At 57.2% G+C, this 22140-nt stretch overlaps 4 protein-coding genes across 4 annotated transcripts; 3 read left to right on the top strand and 1 right to left on the bottom strand.

The window, feature by feature from the left end:
• Window positions 1-934: 934 nt before the first annotated feature.
• BESB_001520 (uncharacterized protein) lies at window positions 935-3469 on the top strand (the record flags this gene model as incomplete). The annotated part of the gene is made up of 1 exon (XM_029358907.1): window positions 935-3469. One exon carries the CDS (start codon window positions 935-937, stop codon window positions 3467-3469), a length of 2535 nt encoding a protein of 844 aa, XP_029221819.1.
• A 2565-nt stretch (window positions 3470-6034) lies between these two features.
• BESB_001510 (uncharacterized protein) lies at window positions 6035-9965 on the top strand (the record flags this gene model as incomplete). Its single annotated transcript, XM_029358906.1, has 3 exons — window positions 6035-7038; window positions 7449-8164; window positions 8575-9965. The coding sequence occupies 3 exons, from the start codon at window positions 6035-6037 to the stop codon at window positions 9963-9965; spliced, it is 3111 nt and encodes a 1036-aa protein (XP_029221818.1).
• A 2764-nt stretch (window positions 9966-12729) lies between these two features.
• BESB_001500 (rhoptry protein ROP16) lies at window positions 12730-14691 on the top strand (the record flags this gene model as incomplete). Its single annotated transcript, XM_029358905.1, has 1 exon — window positions 12730-14691. One exon carries the CDS (start codon window positions 12730-12732, stop codon window positions 14689-14691), a length of 1962 nt encoding a protein of 653 aa, XP_029221817.1.
• A 1239-nt stretch (window positions 14692-15930) lies between these two features.
• On the bottom strand, window positions 15931-21714 carry BESB_001490 (uncharacterized protein; the record flags this gene model as incomplete). Its single annotated transcript, XM_029358904.1, has 10 exons — window positions 15931-16072; window positions 16630-16837; window positions 17008-17024; window positions 17659-17962; window positions 18709-18841; window positions 19332-19427; window positions 20095-20295; window positions 20563-20597; window positions 20935-21271; window positions 21628-21714. 10 exons carry the CDS (start codon window positions 21712-21714, stop codon window positions 15931-15933), a joined length of 1560 nt encoding a protein of 519 aa, XP_029221816.1.
• Between the last annotated feature and the right edge of the window lie 426 nt (window positions 21715-22140).

Genomic DNA, 22140 nt, shown 5'->3' with positions numbered 1-22140 from the left:
CTGTGGGATCGCGTGTAGCTGCATTTTCACAGGCGCCTGATATACACTACCCACAGAGACTTTTTTTCGGTGTCCGGAGAGTGTGCGTGTCAGCTCCGTGCCTGTCAAGCCATTTGCCGTACGCCGTGTCTTGCTACCGGACTCGTCCCCCTCATCTTGGCACAGACGTCCGGCTAGCCGCACCAGGCCGTAGTCGCAGTGGACGAACTCCCTCGTTCCTTAGTGTTTGTTTTCTTTCGTGTTTCCAGTCTCTCTGGAGGGTTCAGGTTCATGTCTGTGTTGGGGCCTTCTGGCAGGGGGCTCAGACCCATGCAGCTTATAGCCTGGGGACCCCGCGCAAGCGGGGCGGATACCGGCGGACGTGATGATCTCACTGCCCGTGCGAAAGGAACCCATCCATTTGAACCGAGGTGAATCGTCCGCTTCCTTCTTGCCAGCAGACACAGAGAGAAGCTCCTCGGGTCGCCAGTCTGTCTGGTAATGCTACACACATACGAGCCTCTCTCCGCGCGGGGCGCCGTTGGTGTCTTGAGCAGCGACCAGCTTTCCGAGGGGCCGGGGGACAGCGCTCGGCCTCCTCCACACACGCTTCCGTACTGGTTGATACCAGGGATATTTCGCATTCCTTCCAGGGATCCGTTGAAACTGAGCTTCAGCCAGTGGCGTGCCGCAGCGGTCCTGACGTGGGCAGGTATTCGTGCGGCTGCAAGTTTGGCGCAGAGAAGAGAGTTCTTCAACGCGTCTCTGGCGGGCAACCTATTAGCTTCAACACTATATAGAACTACAGAGGCCGAGAAGGGCAGTTGTTAATGTGAAGATCTTGCATTCGAGATAGGGCTGAGCCACACGTTGGCTCCACATGCGCATCGGGCCTCGCGCCTCAAGGCAATAGCGTGAAGTTTGTGACCACTGCCGTGCCCTACTTTTGCTTTCCATGATGGTGACCCTGAGTACGTGGTCCACTCTCTGTGTTTTGCTCTTCTCGTCTGCCCGGGGCTCGGCGTACGGAGGAACTCCAGCTCGGCGATCTGAAGCCGCGCAGCCCACTGAATCCCGAGAGCGGCCGTTGCTTCCACATTTCGGTTCCTCCCATGCCCTGATTCAAATTTCTCCTCACATCCCTTCACAAGGTGGGCCTGAACCGTATAAATCAACAGATTCTGCGCAGTCCTCTGAATCGGAGGCTGCAGAGCGAGCCATGCATTCCGCTGCCAGCAATGGCGGAGGGAATGGACACGCGGCAATACATGGAAGAGAAGAAACTTCTTTGCAGAGGAAGGATAGAACAGAAAGCGGAACTGAGGCGACGCTTTTATCGCGACACGGCTCTCAAAGGCTCCTGAAATTTGCACGACGAGTGCGAGACCTCGCTGGGGAGCTGATAATTCCGATTCCAGGCGCGCACTTTACGCGAAAGTTGAGTCAAAGAAAAACCTCCTCGTCACCTCGTCGCCCAGAGGCAACCTTGGAGGGGCGAGAGTCGCCGTTCGGCCACTTGAGCCCCCCTCTTTTAAACGCGATGACCAATGAACCCCTGTCCCAACAGCAAGGAGCGCCTTCTCCAGATGCGGGTTGGAGGATCACCGAGCCACTGCGAGACTTGGTTGCTCGCCTCGCATCTTCGCTTCCTCTGGGGCACAAGGCTCGATTCTCTGTGCCAGCTTCGAGGCATCTTTCGACGAAGGCGGATGCTTCGCTTGAGGAGTCCGCAGGTGACAGTCGCGGGCCTGCCAATAGTTCCTGGTCGAGACCCCCAAACAGCAAAGCACTCGGGGTTGAGCATGCGTCGCCAGGTCGTCACACCGACAGGCAGAGTCAGAAACGACCTGCATCGGGGCGAGAACGTGGACGGTGGGTACCCACTCCTTCCAGCATCCGCTCGTCTTCAGGCCGATTCACACCTACAAAGCGACGATCGACCCGAACCTACAAACGCATGCCGTCGGCAGCTACCAGAGGGCTAGATGGGAAAAACAGCAGAGGCTGTTTACGCGCCACGTCGCCGTCTGTGCCACCATCGTCCATCGGCTCTACGATGTCACTTCGGTTGCCTCGTGAATCTGTCCACGACGTATTTTCTCCCTTATATTTCATATCCCCTCCGAGCACGCCGGACGCCTTGCAGCCGCCTGCAGACGGCGCCCCCCCTCCGCGGGCACCGGTGCCGGCGCCGCCGAGGGTTGAATGGGGAAGGGAGATTGAAGGACCGAGTTTTTTTATCCCAGAAGCTTCCAACTGGCCTGGGGAAGAGCAAGTCGGCGCGGCCGCTACTGCTGCTGCACACAACAGCGAAGGAGTCCGTCTGCAACGAGCTGCCATCCAGACTCTGGCTGTACCCGCGAAACCAGAGCTCGCCAATGCACTGCGTGCACAGGTACGTGCGTGGAGAGAAAGCGGGGTAGCGAAGCGGTGCACGCACCAACGTAGGCATCCCGTCGAGACAGCAATCCAGCTAGTATTTCCAGAGGGCATGGCCCTAAAGGCAGTCGACAGCCAGGGACAGTCGGTCGGACTTGTGAGCGGCGGATATGTTTGCCATGGGTCGTTTGGAGTTATTATCAAGGTCGTTACCGAATCAGCAGAGGCGTTTGCGGCGAAGATTCCTTATGGCATGGTTCACGACGAGGATAGCAAAACCCCGCAGGAGAAAGAGGCAGCAATCCAAGCAGAGAAGAAGAAGATATGGGGGATAGTCGACGAGGAGATAACGACTCGAGAGAGGCTGCTAGCTACGGGATACTCCGTGGCACAACTTCGGCGCTATTTTAGGTTGGTCGTTACAGTCGCAGTGCTGACGGTCAACCAGGCAGTAAGCCTTGAGGTTCATGCCGACAAGGCAACTGTTTTGCTTTCCAGCGTTTTGCTGATTCAGCCCTTGCTAGGTCCGTCGATGAGAGACTTGTTGCCAGCGGCTGCAGACCACAGAGTGCAGTTGGCTGCCGCAAGAGGGATGGTGTTGGCTGTGGCTGGCGCTCATAGGCTCGGTTTCACGCACGGAGACGTTCGCCTCAGTAATTTTGTCCTTGATGACAAGGGCGAAGTACTCTTGGTCGACCTCAGTACAGCCAAGCCCTTGAGAAGCTGTCTCGATCCGGGAGAAAAAATCTACGTAGCTCATTGCTCGCCGGAGGCCGCTCAGGCCATTTTGAACTTTTCGTCGTTTGATGCCGTCCTTCGTGGAAGCTTTGATGTATGGCAGTTAGGCGCTTCGCTGTTCGAATTTGCATGCGAAAAGAGCCTTCCCTACACGATGTCGGGATTGCACTTTCCGACTTTGGAGAAGCGCCTGCTATCCCTTGCCGCGGTGCAGCATACGGAGTTTTCTGTGTGGTACTGTCCTTACTTTGATCAAACGGTCATGGGCATTGCTTTCATGTTTCTAAATCCGAAGCCTGAGATGCGACCTGTGCTTTCACAGTTCGTGGCACACCCATTTTTTTCTGAGTGGCTCCCAGTCGAAGAGCACTGACAGGGAGTGCACCTGTAATTGGGTGTGTCCGCCGGGCTACAGGTTTTGAGGGTGAAATGTAGTGCATTCGGGAGTATATTTGATGTGACAAAAACATGCCTATATTGCGGATTGCCTGCACTGGCTGAAGCATTCTACCGCATGTTCGTGTAGGACGGGGCGCGATGGAGGTAGACTACAGGGAACAGCGGGAAGGCAGCGGGGGGGGAGGGGGGGGAGGCGGGGCGACTGCGAAGACATCGATGATTATAGTGGTCATGTTAGGCCACATGTACAGATTTGTTATCGCCCCCCGGAGCGCCTGACGCTCGCTAGGGTAGGCCGACCGGCTGGGCCCCCTTAGAAGAACCTCACTCCCCTGTGAGTGTGAGGATCCTACTTGCCTTTCACAGTCCACGCGGATCATGACGTCTGAAATGCGCGGGCCTCTCTTCTGTATGAGGCATGCCACGCTGAAGCCAGCGTCGCACGTTGTAAAGCGAGCCTCTGCGCCAGCGAGATGCGAATCCGACTTGAAACAGCGGGCGCAGTCCTTTCATTAGCGTCATTCGCCCCGAGGCTCATTGTACCATCCGTCTGGGTGATTCGTCTACGGCAGTGAAAGAAGCCTCGTTTCTCCCAGTGACAAAGATCGACTGATACGTCTCACAACGCCTTGGCATCAGCGGCTCCCAGAAAGCTCATCTGGACCAGACAATGCTGATGTCAGCGTGAGGTATCCTGATTTCCCTGACAGTGAACTACTGCGTGTTTTTGATAGTATCGCTCGTAGTTGCGGCCGGCTGTATCCGCGTTTCGTCTCACTGTCGACAATGCAATCGCTGATTTCGGCCAAATACGTCTCCTCACATAAACTCCTCCCCAGTGTATGATTGGCCTCGACAGCGTCAAGCGATATTGCGTTTGCGCTCCAAAGGTCTGTTAGGCTCCCTCTCATGGGCCGATAGCGGAGGGGGACGCTGACGCCGGAAACACACTGGTGTGGGGGGTGCTGGCGCAGCCATCACCCTGTTCTGAAATTCAGGAAGCGGGGTTGCGTGTGTATGTCCACCTTGTGGTCGCATTCCTTGACGTGATTCTTCACCAACATGTTCTCCTCTTGTGGGCACCACTGTAATGCGAAAACGCCTTCTGGCTCCGTGTTAGCTCCGGCGCACATTCCCCCACGGCTGTATTAGAGACCACCTGTCCGTGAAGCGCTCGCATGCGAGCAAAGCAACCGAGGACACACAAGCTGGCAAGTACAATGGTGCTAGCCAAAATGTGTGTCCGCCAAAGGACGCTGCTCACTTTTTCAGGAATTCTGGTGATTGCCCATATTCACCTGCCCGCGGCTTGGTTCTCTGGTTAGCTGGCGGCTCAGCCTGAAGCGCGTAGTTTTTCATGACCGCTGTTGACTAAACAGCGCCCCGTTGGTCCGTCGCGTCCGCTATGGCTGACGGTAGCTTGGCAGGACAACCCGCAGACGGCCCGCATGTAGCACTTCGATCTTCAGGTGGAAGGCAACGACGTAGAAGCTGTATACCCATGCCATGCTCAAAATACCATTTCGCGTGAGGCGTACACTCATCTGATGCTAGAAGTCAGTCGTTTCTTTACTGGAACATCAGCGATACCTGCAACCAGTGTGGCCTGCTGGACTTCACTTGTCTTGCTCTCTGTGGATCAGCAGGAGTGGTCATCGCGTCTGCTCTGATTGTTTGAACGTGGAATCCCGTCATCATTCAACCCCGTGAGAACCACTTTCAAGGAGGGAGTGATCCTTCGGGTCTATCTCTGCGCCGCCCTGTCACTCAACCGAACCGCACGACCCAGCCACATGAGGTTCGTAGGGAGATTATCTGCTAAGCAGCCTTCATAAACGGAAGATGCAATCTACAGTTTTCCTTTGCCTCTTCTCACCTCGTCCTACAAGTCATACCTTGATCATCTTGCTAGATAAGGAGCCCCACTGCGTTGGCGTGTGGTGCCCTCGTCTATGCGAGGTGGGGGAATCGGTGCCCAGGGTTACAACATATGGAAGTACGAATATCTGACATGAGCACGATTTTTCGAAAAACGCAAGCAGCTAAGTGACGAAGTGCCTGTATCGTTTGTTTCTTCCGAACGCGACACCCGACCCAAGCTATCGCATTGCTGCCTCGTGGACTAGTTCCACAGGGTCTATAAGACATTCTACCGTTGAAGGGTTTGCGTCGGTCCTATGGTAACGGCCTGTCTTTTCCAGTCTTTTTCATACTACACTGGCTGCTGTAGGGAAGGCCCGATTCAGGAAATACCACAGACATGTGATGTGCCCTCTATGATCTGCCTGGACTACCGCGGCGACAATAATAGTACGATGTGATAGAGGAGCGATGCGTGTATATCTGTGAGTGTTTTCCCGTCTGTGAGGAGGGCAGGGCAGTTGCCAGTGGAAAGAAGCTGCGTGGCGCCACTACGCGTTTTGTTACAGCAACTGCGCAACAATAGCCTGAAGACGTCTGGTCTGGTGCAGAAGAGCTCTGTGTGCCTTGGCTTGCTTGATTTGTTTATAGAGCGCCTTTCCTTTGTCGCCTTCTCGTGATGGTGCAGGCAGCAATGTTGTACGGGGTTGTGCCTGCGTTCCTCTCCCTTGCGTTGCGCATGACGTACGGCGAAGTTCTGGTCGACCGAACTGAGACCCACCCGCCCAGAGGATCGGTCGAGACGGGTGTTCCCGCCGGCCTGCATTCATTTCGTGCCCTGCTTCAGATTTCCGCTCATAAACTGCCTGACCCAGACGCCCCTGCCGGCGACCCACGAGGAGCTCGTGCGCAGCCCTCTCCAAAGCGTTCGACGGGGGAGGGGGGCGGCGCCGATCCCACAGCTGCGGAAGAGAGCAAAACACCGGAAGGAGGTGAAGGCACCAGTTCCGGGCCAGATAGCGAGCACGAAGCACCACGGCAAGAGCAGCGTTCGCGCCTCCGTCTGAGTGTTATCTCGAAGAGACTGCGTGGTCTATCGATTCGCCGGCCAAGCCTTCCCTCTACCAAGAAAGAATCACCTGGAGCAGAAGGGGGCCCAAGTCCCCTCTCTCCGACACCCTCGCTGCAATCGCGGCGTGGAACCGCCCAGAGGCCGCTTCTTCTTCCTCAACAGGGGAAAGAAGATTCCTCTGCGAGACGTGGCTGGCTCTCGCGTGGTTCAGGCTCCCGCAGCGAATCTCAACCAAGCGTAAAAGTTGAGTTCTCATCTCCGTTTGGGACGAAGTGGTTCAAAGGGCCCGCCCGAGACACCACACCAAGCCCGACTCCGCCCTCGGCATCAGCTCCCCCCAGCCCACGAACGCCAACAGAGCCCGGCCCTGAACCAAGCGGCAGTCAACGGAAAAGTGGGCGTCGGTGGGGGTGGAAGCCTGAGGAACCTAGTGATCCTGAGTCACTGTCCGCCCCCCTCACGCTCTCAACTGAAAGTCATAGCCCCGCTGCCGCAGTGACAAGAACTGCTCGGGCGTTGTGGAAGCCCCCGCGAGGCCTCCTGACCCTGAAACACCTCGAAGCTCGAGAAGGCTTAGTCTCAAGAGGTCCCAGTCAGCGAGACCGCAAAAGGTACGTTCTGAAGAGACTGCAGGAATCGAACCCCCCTTCAGTGCACCGTCTATACCTGGTCTGAAGACGAGGGGAAAAGGTCCTACTGATGCAGCGGCGGAAGATACTGAAGAATCAAAAACAGGTCCCGGAGCACCCCAGGCTGCACCCCCCCGTGGCCGACCCGCTGCAGCCATTCCACAGCCAGGGAAGACGCCTGCCGCACCTAGCCAGAAGTCGTCCGTGGAGCCACGATATCGACTTCCACGGGTATTTGCCTCCTTGTCGGACACCGAGGCGGAAAAAGCGAAGCTTCGATCAGACGTGGAGCGTTCCGCCATACTTACGTCTTCCGAAAAGTCTCCGGCAGCCCCCGGAGTCGGTGCTTCTGGCGAGCGTCGCTTGGTTCCACCTTCAGAAATACCTGGCAGGGTTGTTCCCCCTGCATTAGCAAAATCGGATTTCGAGGTCTCTCCTCGTGGTCTCAAAAAACCTCAACCGACGCCCAGGGAGAGAGCACCTGGGCCATCCGGTCCAACGTCGCCAGGTCCTCAACCCCAGAGGACTGCTCCCCGGGGGTCTCCTGCTGAAAAGGTTGGGACTGGTTCAGGGCGCGCGCCTTCGGGGCTACGGTCCGGAATTCGAAAACCTGGCTCTTCAAAGCTGCCGCTGGGGGCCACTCAACAGCGTCCAACGGCTGCTGCAGGAGACCCTGAAACGCAAGGCCCTCAGGATAAAAGCTACACGAAGAAAAAGCCATCCTCTCAGAGTCCCTTGCCGTCTGCCGGAGTTGGCAAAGCTGGTGTTGGAAAGACTCCAGCGGGAGAAAGCGCAGGCGCACCCTTGCGGGCTGGTGCAGCCACAGGCCGTCAGCCCCCTGCTGAAAGTGGCAAGGAGCTCAAGAAAGAAGAGAAAGGCCCCCGATCTCTCTTGACCATTGGATTGCCAGTAAAATCTGGACTTCCCACGGGTGGCCTCAAAAGATCTCTGTCGGAGAAAACCCCCAAATCACCTCCGGTCGTAGCAGGATTCGGAAGCCCTCCGTCCCCCCGTGCTAGTGCAGAGAAAGCTGCAGATGTGAAGAGATTCGGATTTGGTTCACACAAAGCCGGCTATCGCTCCGGCGACTCGTCAGATTACGAGGAAGGTGCGGGAATACGACGACCTGCCGGGATGAAAACATATAGGCGAGTTTCGGATACACGACCCTCCGACTTTCGCGGTCACACCCCTGCTAAGGCCGAAGAGCCAGGCTCACCTGCGGCGCCGGCAAGCTCCGAGAGTCCCGCGGCAACTGAAACTACAACAACAAAACGCACACACACCCCGCCCTCGTCACCTGCATCAGTTCCCGAAGTGCCTGCCACAACTTCCAAGCTGGAGCGTACGGAGACGCGCTTGCCTCGACCGCCGGGCCGGCGCTTTGGCGGAGCAGACTTCCCCGTACAGCCGGCAGGAATGAAAACGTATAAACGAATGTTTTCTTCTTCTTCTTCGGGGGGGCAACAGACAGAAGCAAGGTTGTTGTCTCGCCTCTGCACACGCGACGAGACTTAGGCAAACCACCGCACTTGAAGATCCCACAATACGGCGAGCCTGGATCTCCAGTTTACGGCCCCTCCTGGGGGAGGGGTGCGATGAGTGGAGCCGCCGGTCCTTGGCAAATCAAGCCAGAGGAGTTTTTCCCGACTGAAATGGCCCCAACCGAGCAAGGCAGTTTGACGAGGGGGAGTCCTGTAGCGCGCGGACCTGCAGCAGGCGGTGCCGCCGCTTTGGGAGACGCGCAGGACGAAGGGCCTCAACTACAGCAAGCTGCGCTCATCATGTTGGCGTCGCCAGGCAATGAGGAGGATCAAAAGGGAATCATACGGACAGAAGTGGAACGTTGGACGAAGCTGCGCAAAGGATGTAACATAGACAGGGGACAACCATCACCCGCGCAGGTTGCGGCTGAGGTCTTGTTTCCTGATGGAAAAATTATTACAACTACCGACGCGGAAGGAAACACAGTAGCACTCGCGAGCGGCGGATATATTTGCAGTGGTGCATTTGGAGTGGTCATCAAAGTAACTACCTCACGCGGGGATGTATTCGCAGCAAAACTGTCTTACGGCAAGGTTAGGATACCGCAGGGACAAAGCGTGTCGGATATCCGCGAAGCAGCCAAGTTAGAAATGATTAAGGTGACGATCGCCGTGGAGGAAGAACTTAAAGCCCGGCGGTTGTTTTTGAAACGTGGGTTCTCTGTGCAGCAATTTAAAGAGGGTTTCAACGTGATTGTAACTTCTGCCATTTTGAAAGTCAAGAACGAAATGATGGTCCACCTACAGAGGGACAGTTTATTGATTTTGTTTTCCAGCATCATATTGCTTCAGAAGCTGCTAGGACCATCGTTGAAGGATATAATGCAGGTGTTTCCGCCTCCGGAGTTCCAGGGTGCTGCTGCGAGAGCACTGCTGCTGGCAGTGGCCAAGCTGCACACCCTTGGCCTTGCTCACGGGGACATCCGAGCAAGTAACTTTATCTTCGATGCAGTGGGCAATGGATTTTTGATCGACCTTGCCTCAGTGCACGAGCTACACGATCCCGTTGCACCCGGGGAGAAAACTTATATGCCGCATCACGCCCCTGAGGTTGCGGCGGCCATGCTGTCCCAATATGATTACAACAGGTTAGTGCGAGAGAAACTGGACGTTTGGCAGACGGGAGCGACAATATTCGAAATCACCTGCGATGGCAATCTTCCCTATGGGCTGATAGCGGATGCAGCCTTCCTGAGAAGACGACGGAGGGACCTGGCTTCCCTCACGCGCAGTCAATTTTCTCTGTGGTATTGCTCGTCTCCTGTTCCCGCAGTAGCGGGCCTAGCTTACATTTTGCTTGAACCCGACCCTGATAAGCGGCCAACCATTTCCGAGGTCGTGAGCAACCCATTTTTCCACTCTTGACGCATGGCTCGGGAACTTCCATGAACAGACAATACATCTCTGGGTCAGGCTTAAGAGAAGTATGCCGCTTGTGACGGGGAAGCACCCATTGCGACTTCTATTTCGACGGAAACTGGCGGGCGTGGACACTAATACAGACGGGTATTTGCCCACCTATGCCGTTCTGCTCTGTCTCTCTATGGCGGCAATTGCCGAGATGGGCGGGAGCGAGAAGGAAAGCCAGGCATCATCGATCCCTCACTGTGATGACGCCCGCAGCCGACTCCTCGTGTTCCAGAAGGCTTGCCAGGCGCTTGTCCACGTGGCCAGGTGACTCTTCACTAACCTCCTTGAACCGTCTGGAATTTCCGGGCATATTTCCCCTGTATGTCGCACCAAAACGCGCATCTGTGTTATATAAGGAAATGGTTGATACTAAAATGCGGCTGTCTTGGTCCGCCGCCTACGAGCCCTAGGCGGTGAATGCTCCTCCCAAGAGAATTTTTTTGCCTTCTTGTCACCTTCTCACATCGCGGCAGAATGTTCAACACTTTGTATTCAAGGAAGTCTGCTGCCGACAGAACAAACACTATCAGGCTAGCACAACCTGTCAAGAGACCTGAAATAATGAAATAGAGCAAACGCCCAAACGTAAGTATAATCGCAAATGTCACCCACCTCCACCCTAGAGTGAACATACATCGATAAAATAGTATCCTTCGCAGGGGTGACCTACCACAATTGGAGCTGCGTCCCGCGCGATAAACAGGCATCGCTGCTTCAGTGCTGCACGGGCACTGTGCGTACTGACACAGCAGCACGCGACAACAAAGGAGAACACGTCTCCTGTGACTGCAGCAACTAACAGTTCCGGGACGTGTTTAGGGAAACGCGGATTCCCGCCGATCCGTAGAAGTGCTTCAACTTGAAAACCAAGCTAAGGCGCCCGGCTAGAGAGCGTAGGCTGCGCTGGGGCTTTCTTCTTCCACGCATACGTCAAACTTGATACCTGCCATCTCTTCGTAGAGTAGTGCATGGCGCTGGAAAGACGCGGCATGCTAACAAGCGGCGGCACGTACAAGCGGCACGTGGCCAGGATTCCTGCTTGCGCCAGCTGCCTTCGCTCCCCTCCAGCTGGCCGCGTCACTCCGGAGTGTTCACCGGCGAGTAGTAGGTGATGTGTCAGGGGCGTGATAGGATACGTAGCCTCAAGGGGGCCAGATCAGACGAGTTGAAACGTAGCGTGGGCACGGCTTTCCCTCGATAAGCCTCAAAAACTATGCGCTGCCTTTGCCTAGGTCTACGGGCAAGTTGTTCGAAAAGCATGCTATTCGGCAGTGGTGGGCTGGCTCTGGGTACTTGACTTTGTGGCGAATCTCGTCAATGAATCGGAAACTGGGCCAGTCGCCGACACTCCCCCGTAGAACGCACGCTGATTTAATGCACACTCAGTAGAGACAGGGGCTTACGGGGGTACATATCGCAAGACCTTTCGCTGAACGCTTGCCAGAATCGGATCACGGGAGCAGGTCATCTATTGAATCCATCACGGCATCCTCTGGGACCAATGCGGACAGTGACTCCATTAAAAGGCGCTATGTCTACCCCTGTTCATACCATCGTACCCAGTGTTCTGTTGCGGTCTTCGCTGGCACCTTTGAGAATGCGAACTCCTGGGCCCCACTCTGGGCACACGAGCGTTGAGGCATTGCCGTTTTTCCTTGCCATGTCTGCATGGGCTCTTCTGACAGTTTGCGGTGCGCGAAGCAAAAGAACATGCCGTGGCCTCCTCCGTCCACCGTCGCACTGCTAATTCGCCCGAGAGACCCAGTAAACGGCCACACAGAAAGTGTGGTGCCTGTCGGGCCCACGGATCTGAGTCACTCTTCGAAATACTGTTGCACTCTATGCACCATTCTGCCAAAGAACAGAGTGAAAAAAGCCGCTCACTAGCAACCACTGTCAATCCAGATGTATATAGAAGTCGCACTCTCTGGTAGCTGCCCACCAATGGAGGCACCAAACAGCCGGCCAAGACACGCGATCGCTGCACGAGTGAGACTCGTCTGGCTATATGTGTGGGGACTTTCATGAGACGAACATGTGCAAGAATAAGCATTCAGAAATTCCCCTAAACTGTTCACTTCTCTGTCAGGTGCAGTCGGGGGGCGGGCGCCACAGATGAACGAATGCCACAATACCATCTCGCAACATGATTCTGCAAAACCGACCTTCGACATCAGACACGAGACCCGGCGGCCGCCAGCTCACGCTCGTGCCGGCGACCTGTCATGCGAACTGCAATTTTGTTTTCCCTGTCAAAGATGGCGGCAGGAGGAATGCTATTCACTCTCGCTGCCGCAATGATACCGTTTGTGCGTTGCATGTTGCCACGGGGTGGCGCGGCGTCAGGTGAATCGACACTAGGACTGGTGTCTGTCTTCTCCTCTCCTGCGATGCTAGCTCACCTTGCAGAGCACAGACCGAAGCGACCGTCTCTTGGACAAGGAGGCGCTACGCATTCTTCGAGGCGACACATCGAAACGGATCGGGCCAGTGGAACAACAGGCGTTGGGAGTGCACACGGTCATGCAGGACCTGCGGGACTTGGAATGCGTACAGAGGGTAATCAGGATGCTTTTGAAGTCGTTGAAAGGGGGACAGTGGATGCAACGCCGAAGTTACAGACGGTCTCAATCCGCCCTGGGAACAGAGTATCGCAACGACTGGCACACACTCGTCTCCATGCGTTGACACACACACGTCAACTATTCCCGGTACAGGAATGCGGCTGGCGAGACCCCACACATTTTCTCCTGATAGCAACAAACGATGGACATGGCCTGCAGCTACAACGGTAGAGACTCCCAGTTTCTCTCTGGAAAGATCGCTTGCAAGTGGAAGACCACCGGTAGCGCTACCGAGTCGCGACCACCCGTCGGGACGCTCGGTTGTCTTGACAGATTTCGCACGCAGTTCACATGGGTTTGGCGGCGCGTACAGTGACTCAGGCACACGGGGGTACGGGATGGAACAGACGACACAAGAAACCTTGCCGCATGGCATGCCGCCTTCCTCTGCTAGGGCGTCACGGATCGCCCCCGAAGTACGGCTCCACCACCCGATCATTCCACATGATATCACAATACCTTCGCCAGCTTCCGTCGGCCCAACATCACCTAGAACCACAACATCGTTGAACGCCGCACGGATGCAACCTGTGCCTACGCAGAGTGAGTATATGGCAATACACGACTTGCAACTGTCTCTGTCGCCACCCCCACCAGGCGATCGACAGCCCGCGAAGATCTCGCAAGGATATGTGACATTAGAGGACAGCCTGGCCGCGTTCTTCTCCAACATGCGTATTGCGAGGAGACATGAAACGAGTCCAGACGAAATTCAAGCCCTGCATTTCATTGCTGAAAAACTCCTTGGATCTGTACCCGACATTCGCGCACTAACCGCCGCTGTCCAGGAAGCAATACGAGAACAGAAGCGAGAGGCACGTGATACGCGAGCCAGTGAACTGTTCCGAACTCCGATTGAAGCCGCTGTGGAAACAGTCCTCCCCGTGGGCAAACCCGTCTCAGTTCAAACCGATGGGGGGGCGCAGATGAGGCTGATCAATAAGGGGATCCTCGGGTCAGGATGCTTCGGCGTTGTGTTGAAGGTATCTCTAGAAGACAGGCGTAAGTATGCAGCGAAAATGGCGTACGGCAAGGTCGAGCGGGGACCCGGTATGTCGCGTCAGGCATTGCAGGCGGAGATTGCAAGGCTCAAGACGCGAATAGAGACAACAGTTCAGGCGGAATTGGGCGTTAGAGGAAAGTTGCTGGCGACAGGCCACACGCCTGAGGACTTGAAGCGGTTCAGGCTTTGCGTGTGCACTCAGATTTTGAGACTTCCCACTGAGGTATCCCGGGAAGTTGTACTCGACTCGACAACCGTGTTTCTCTCCAGAGAAATCATGCTGCAGCCCCTCCTGGGTCCGACAATGGCGAGTCTAGTCAGGCGGCACCCGTCATTTACCTTGCAGCGGGCTGTGGCAAGAGAGGTGGTACTCGCGATTGCGGGGCTCCACGAGCTTGGGTTTGCCCATGGAGACGTCAAAATGAGCAACATTCTTTTTCATGATGACGGGTCTGCGTACTTGGTGGATATCGGCTCCGCGGCCCCTTTATACAGCCGCATGACCAATCTAGATTCAATCTACGCGAGACTAGGTTCTCCTGAGCTTGCGAGGCTCTGGCAGGGACGTGCCACTGGCCCTGTTGTTCGCGCTGGGGCAGACGCCTGGGCGTTAGGCTCAATCCTCTTTCAGTTCACCTGCGCCGGGCGGCTACATTACCGCATCTCCGATGTGGAAGAGAGACTGCTGGGTATGCACCTTATGAGCATCCAGTTGTCCGAGTTCTCGTATCATTACTGTCCCGCGCCTGACCCGGCAGTAATGGGCATTGCCTTGCGTTTTCTGGATACGATTGCAGAAAGACGGCCATCAGTCGTGCCATTCACGCGACAGCACGCCTTTTTCGGTGATCCCTCGGACGCAATCAGTTCTGATTTCCCGTCTTGGACACAGCGGTGTCCCTTAACTTTCATGCGTAAACCTACGATGAAACACGGCAAAGTTAAAAGAATGATCTTTGTGGTGAACGGGTACAAACGGGCTTATCGTTCATTTGCGTCCTTACTCTCCGGCGGGGATAAGTTCTGGATTACTCGCAATGGGAGTTTGACGTGAAACCTTTGTAGGCCGCCAACGCCGGAGCGGCTACCCGCATCCGGCGTACTATATACTGAGAGGGGTAAGAACCGAAGAGGACGACGGTGGGCGCAGCATCCGGGAGTGGAATTTTCATTTCTTTTCCGTCGACCCTTCCATCAAATTTTAGCAGCAGGGATGGACACGCTCGAGCTGCAGTGGGCGCGGTAGGTAGCGGCTGAGTGAGGGATGCCACCACTTGACGATTTGCATAGCAAAACATATCTAAGTTTCTTGTATAGTATTCATGAGCACGAGGTCTCGCATAACCACTTTTTGTCCTGTTGTTAGGTGCATTGGCTCCTGAGTTTTTATCGTGGGCGCCCGTTCGTGCGTAGGAAGGAAGGTGGATCTCCCCACACCGTGAACTGAATGGATTTACGGTCTCTACGGATATCGCCTTACATGATGGATATTATACTGTTATCTCGTGTCCATTTCTACTATCTCTTGGTGCGGTGCCAGATACTAATTGTGGCTGTATCTGCTATAGGGGAGATATGGTCGCAGATACCGTAAATCTATTCCATGCAAATGCTGGGACCTTTCCATATTTGAGCCTCTGGTTTGTAGTATTCGTAAGTGGCTCACTGTGAGCCAACATAAACTTCAAAGAAATTCAGCACTATGCAAATGTGTATCCGTTTTCTACTCTGCGTCAATCAGTGAGCAGCTTACTCCGGGCAACGACCACATGCTATTCACTTGCTGGATCGACGGAATCCGTGAAACGATAGATCTCATGTGGCATCATGACGACACGGCTGCGAACGGATGGCACAGTCAAATCCCCCGGAAAGCTACGGCTTTCAAACAGAAAACCTTGGCTGACCCCACTCCGCTCGTCCTCGCTCACCGGTGCTGGGAGTCGTGTAGAACAGCTGTCGACTCAGGTGAGACTGTCGGCTCTCGCGCTGCGCCATCCGTATACCGTGTTCCTGTCGCACGCACTAGCTCACGTGCTAGACCTGCCATGTCTCCTGCCTGTCGGGTGCAATGCGATGACGGCATCCCAACAGATACGATGCCATCCAAGCGGCCGGACGCATGAGCTTCCGCACCGTCACTTCAGTGGTCTCCCGAAGCAGACGCGACACACATCTACTCAGTCTTACACAATGATGCCACGATTCAAAAAAACTGAAAGCACGCCTCCAGCACAACCGGGACATCGCTGGACCGGAATTTAGGGCAAAACTATCAGCCACACTACCCAATTCAGTTCTGCGCCTCCAAATTCTTGCAAACGGCAGCCACACGGTTGTTCAAACCGGCTCGCATGCTGCTCGGGATCCAGATCCCCGACGGACTGCTGTCAGCGGCCGTCGGACCGGCTTGCTGATCCAGGCTGGATGCTTGCCTGAACCAAAACAGTCTCAAAACAGAGCCACCACAGACCTCGACGTCAGTATATGCGTGCAGTCTCACGAGGCTGAACCGCCGCTCTCCTCTCCTAATTTCCCGGTCGCCCACACCCACACCATCTCTAATCTTTCCGTTGAATCAGAAAATCCTCTTCGTATCGTGGATTCAGCACAAAGTTCCCGAAAGAGGCCCCACGCTGACTTCGAACTTCATTGTTCGTCGTTTTTGCCGCGTTCCCACAGCTGCTCCTTGTGACCGCAGCGTCTTCATCGCCAACTCCATTCCTGCCACTTGAGCATGTCGCGGGCACAAAGTGTGTCTTCCAGGGCACGACCACTGCTACGCATGATGCTCCTGTATCCTTTGGCTCCGTTGCTCTCTGCGGCTTCGCTTCTCCGCTGTCCACCTGGGTCCCTCGCTTGGGCTTTGCATTCCGCCGACCCGTTTCGGACGGAAAATTATGTGAGCATACGCTGCCCGTCTCGCGTGGTGTATCGGCGGTTTCCGTGGTCGGCCTTCGCAAGCGTATTGTGAAAGAGGGCAGAGGCGGACCAGCCGCTGTCTGGGCGAGACAGGCAGGAGTCTCTGCCTGAGACTGTGGAGATGTCTTCCCTGCTGCCGCGCTCCCCGACGTCGTGTCGGCCGCCGGCGTCCATACGGCACCGCGAAAATTGCACGCCGCTTCGGGTTGCTGCTGCAGGGTGGTGGTGAAATTGAAGAACTTGAGGCGCGCCAGGTGCCGCTCCGTCCGCCGAATAGCCTGCAACGAACAACCGCAAAGCTGACAGGGGCACGAAAAACCGCGTGTTCCCCGCTGAGCTTGAGAATGAGCGAGAGAGTGCATCCTAAATACCAAAGAGACGTGTGCGGGCGCGGCCTGGCGCGGGGCGGACCTAGACGGCCTCGTATGCGCTCTGCCACAATCCGTACAGTCTGCAGCGGCCGATCTGTAAGACATATGCAAGCCCCGCTCATGACAGATGCAAGTCACTCCGCATGCATCGACGCAGGCCCCATGCAACAGATTAGATCGGGGCTTTGCCTCCCCGCTCCAGGCGCGCGACGGCTCCGCGTTGAAAACGAGTCGTTGTCAACATCATCTCCGCCCCAATTCCAGATTCTCTAGTGCTCAAACAGCCACAACGCGCAGAGACAGTTGATGCGTATTCACAGGTGCGAGCGTGCAGGCTCTGTGTGGGTGCCCAGAGTCATCAACTTGCCTCAAGCGCGTCCCTTGTCTTCTCGCGCCGTCCCCTGCGACCCGCTCGCGCGGATGTCTCCTCGTCGCTCGCATCGGACCCTGCCGCATCACGCAAGTCGAGCCGCAGAGACGAAGCACATGCATGACTTGAAGCGGGCAAGGGACGGGAAACGGGACAGCGCCCCGCGCCAGTGAACGGCGGGGCATCAAACACAAAACACATCCTTCACGCCTTTGCGCCCTCTTCCCTGCCTCCCGGTGACGGGCGCGAGGGGTCGCGCCCTCGCGCCGACCGCCACGGAAGGGCAGCAGAGGCGAGCCGAGCCTTCGAGACGGAGAAATCGATTAACAAAAGGCGAGACGACCCCCTCGCCTCTCACCTGCACTCGAATAGCACCTGGAGCGCCGCCTTGCCGGCTCGGCCTGCGCGCTCGCCCTTCCTGCTTCGCTGGAATCGCCGCGAGGCGCAGCGGAAGAGGAAGAAGACGATCCAGACGTCCAGAGAACGCTGCACCCCTGGGGGGCGTTGCCGAGGGTCACTCGGCGGAGGACCTCGCTTTGGGGCCGCCTGTCCGTCGACATCCCTCTGCCTCCGCCTCGCCGCGTGCTCAAAGTCGCAGAAGCGGGCGTAGGGGGGACAGAGGTCGCCCGCATCCGCGCCGGAGAAGCCTGCGCTCGGCGCCGCTGCGCGAGCGACAAAATTTAGAGCATACCCAAGGCCAGAGAGTCAGACCCGCATAGCCGAAACTGAAATATCCCACCGTAGATCTCCCTCTCTACACGGCCGCGGCCACGAGAAACGAACCCGTCTATCTCGGGTTCACGGCAGCATCATCGGGAAGTACATGCAGAAGAAGCCACGACGCCCCGTGGCCACGAGCACCGAACGCAAAGCAGAAACAGACCGGCACGAAGAGAGACACATAGAAAACCACGGCATTGATGGCAGCGAAACAAAGCAAAGATAACAATCGAGAAAGCAGATAAAGGGAGAGACCTCAGCCGCGAAGCGTCGCTGGCGAGCGCATTCGTCGCGGGAAAGGGCGCAAATTCAGCGGAGATCGTAGACAAGCTCCTAGGCACGAAGTTCCGCAGGAGCAGGTGTTGAAAAAACAGCAAGCATGGCAGAGGAGAAAAAAAGCACCTTCCGTGGTGCCTCCGTTTTCCACGAGCTCACCTGTTGCGTGAGAGATATGTGTGTTCTGTGGTGCTCACGCAGAGAGCGACCTGGAGACGTGGCAACATGGAACAAAGGGAAGGAAACAGAGAGCTCCCAATGCAAGTCTCTCTCTGTCGTCTTTTGCCTCGCTATCTGCGTCGCTACCTGGCGCGCTGCGACGCTCCTCCAGATCTGCTCCTCTCGTCGTCTCTGCTTCCCTGCCAACCCCAATCGCCTCGCCTTTTTGCCGCCGAGGTTTTTCTCGCCTTACGCAGACGCTCCGCAGTTCGGCTGCTCATTCGTCGAGACCTCCGAGGCGCGCCCCTCGGCGCCTCCTCCTCCTCCTCTTCATCGTCTTCCTCCGAGGTAGAGGCGTCCGCCTGGAACACGACGTCGCAGGCGTGCTGAGCAGAGACGCGCAGAAAGCAGCCGGCTGCGAAACCGCCTTCAGAGAGCCGAAGAAACTCAAGTGACACCAAACACACACCCCAAAAACGCGTGCAGAGTGGACAGAAGCCAACGCGAAAAGGGCGACGGAGATCCGGCAAGCCGCTGCAGACGACAGCCAAGAAAGGCGTGCTGAAACAGGGAAAAACAACGAAGGACGCCAGACGCGAGAAGGGGCGTCCAGGCCGATTGAAGCCCCAGACATGGCTCGCATCCGCGCTGCCGTTTTTGCTTCTGCCTACGCAGAGGCGCGTCGCCGGTCTTGTCCTTGGCGCCTCAGCGACAGCCGCAGCCGGACTTGGCGGCCTGACTATCGAGCGCTTGAAGAGGCCGCGACCGCGTTACGAGCCCGCTGAGTGCGTCCTCGGAGAAAAGTTCTGAAGCGAGACTCCCGCATGAGCCGCACCTGTCGCCAGTTTTCTCACGCGGGGTTGCGGCGAGACGCACCTGAGCGAGGAGACGGCCTGTGCGCAGGTCGTATGCCGCAATCGCCGTGAAGACAGCCTTGCACAGAGGACACGTCGTCTCGCGCCGCGACCATCCCTGCGGAGAATAACGCGGAAGGACCCGAGACGGATAGATCGCTGCCCAAACCTAGCCGTTCGAAGAAGCAAGGAAACGCCCCTGACTCAAGCAAACGCACTGGAAGTCGCCGGTCTCCCCGCCGCCACAACTGCTTCACCGTTGACTCAGCACCGAAAAAGCGAGAGACAGTAGCCGCAGAGCGAGAGACAGTAGCCGCAGAGCGAGAGACAGTAGCTGCAGAGCGAGAGACAGTAGCCGCAGAGCGAGGGACAGTAGGCGGCCACGCCGAAGACGTGACGGAATGCAACGCGAAGCGTTTAGGGTGTAGAACCGGCTCCGTGAGCAAGCGGAGGCGTGTCGCGTCTAGAAAATAACAAGACAGCAAAAACCCGACGGCGCGGCGCGCCTCGAGGAAAAAGTGGCACTTCGGAAAGGCGGGGAGACCGAGAGACGTGACGGACGGGGCTGGACAGAGCCCTAACTGTAAATCAGAGAGAAAAAACGCATGCGGAAACGGGGAAAACTCCTCGAGTTGCCGACCGGGCGCCGCGCGCGGAGTCGAGCCGCAGCTAGGGGCTTGCGTGGCGCGTGGACGCTGCGGCGTCTCGCGATGCAAGTTTCTAAGCTGTGGATGCAGCCCCTTGGCAAGACGACGAGCGAGCAGACGCGTCAACACGCGGCTCACTTCAATGCAGTGGAGGTGGAAACTGTGGAGGCAGCAGTCGACGCGGCCCAGGAGCACGCCTGGGCTCGGTCGTTCCTCGCCTGGAGCCGCGTCGTCCGCGCCCACACCCACGCCACCTGCGCAGTCGTCGGCGTCTTCTCCTGAGGAGGCGCCCTTCGTCCTCTGCCTGCAGGCCTCGTCGTTGTCGTCCCTCCTTTTTCTCTTGTTCGCGCGCGCCGCGCCGCACTCGCACGCGTCGCCTTCGTCTTCTCTCCCCCTGCGCTGACTTGGAGGCCAAAGTTCCTTCAGCTGCGTAGAGGCCGGCACCGGACCCCCCCGCACCCCTGCAAGTCGATTCTCTTCGCCCTCGCCAAGCGATGCTGCGGCATCACTCTGCGCCTCGAGCGCCTCGTCCTTCGTTCCCCGGCACTGCTTCGCCGCCTCTGCGCGCCCGTCACTCGGGGGCTCACAGGCGTCGCCTTCACTGACCGGCTCAGTCTCAACCATGGCGTCCAGGCAGCAGCCTGCGGACACGCGCATGCCAAACAAAGAAGAACGCATGCATCGAGAAGACGCTCGCGCTTGCCGTCCTGCTCCCGCGGGTCTCTCGGCTCCCACCCCTGCACCCCTCCCCTCTTCCCCCCCCCCCACCCCCCCGCCCTACCTTACGCACATCTCTCTATTCACGCATGCGCACATGCGTAGCCCGACGAGCGATACACCCTGGCGCCGACCGACGTCGCGATGCCGCCGCACACACGTCGGCGGACGAGCCGCAGGCGCCTCCGCCGCCGCCAGCCTTCCGCGGCGGGAAAAGGTTGGCGTCCTCGCAGCGCAGAGATGCAAAGAGGTTTGCCCTACCGCAGACATCGCCAGAGATCTCAGCGACGGTCTCCGGCACCAAGGACACGGGGAAGGAGCCTCCGGGCGCGCGGTCTCGGAGGCCTTGTGGCACTGGCGCGTCTCCGCGTGCGCTGTCGCTCCCGCCCGCCCGAGTTTCGTTTTCTCCTCTTGAAGACCGGCTCGCCCCTCGCGCAGAGCGCCCTGCTGCGCCGCCGCTCGAAGCGCCGTCCCGGCTGCGACATCGTCGCGCGTTCGCGGAGCGAGGGGACGCGGAGGCCGAATGCGGCTCGAGGCAGGGAGGAGACGAGCGCCGATTCCGGGGCGGCGGCGGCTCCGGCGGCTCGCTCCGTGAGGCCTGGAGACACCACGGGAGACAAAAAAGAAAGTGACGTGGACACGCTGCGGCAGCCATCGGCGGAGAGTGCGTTCGGCCGGGACAAGAGACATCACAGTGAAAAAACCTACACGGCACACGCACACGCACTTTCCACGCTTATCGGGACCTACAGATCCATACCTATATACAAATATATATACATTATTTATATATATTTACAGAAGCACGCAGTGAGGTCGGGACGTGTGTGGAGGACATGTCCAAACGGGTCAAGCGGACACTGCTTAGATGCGATGCTCGACGAGTACATGCGTGCCTCTCTGGGCTTGCTCTTGTGGGAACGGCCAGAAAGGCGTCTTACGGAGACAGCCTACTTCTTTGACTTCCGATGCATTTGTGCGTGATGCAGTCCCTCTGCCTCGTCTCCCGCCTCGCGGCTGGGAAGGCTGCGCACGCGGCATTGGCTCACGAAGGACAAAAAACGGACCAAAAAAGAGGAAAGCTGGGAGAGAAGACGCAACGCAGAAGGCAGTGAAACACACACAGGTAGAGCAGGGAGAGAAGAAGCAAGAGGCGCGGACTTCTCAAGGACGAAGGGAGTCAAAGGGGCGTCACGGATGCGAAACTCCGCGAGCGCACCGCGATGAGAGAATGTAACGACCCGCGAAGGACACAAAACAATTCGGGGGGAAAACAACGGCAAACCTCCGCAGGGACGAAAAGAAGAGCAACAGCGGCAACGGGAAAAGTTGGAACGCGAAGGCGCTGAGGAAAGCCGCCGTAAGCCCTCGAGAGCGGCAGACGAGAAGAGAGGCTTTGCACACGCGGCTAGGAGGGGAGAGAAAACAGGCACCAGACCAGCAAGACCGAGAGAGACACAGCTCGGA

The sequence above is a fragment of the Besnoitia besnoiti genome, chromosome I (genome assembly GCF_002563875.1).
Source record: "Besnoitia besnoiti strain Bb-Ger1 chromosome I, whole genome shotgun sequence".
NCBI lineage: Eukaryota > Apicomplexa > Conoidasida > Eucoccidiorida > Sarcocystidae > Besnoitia > Besnoitia besnoiti.
This window is presented reverse-complemented; position numbering and strand designations above follow the sequence as displayed.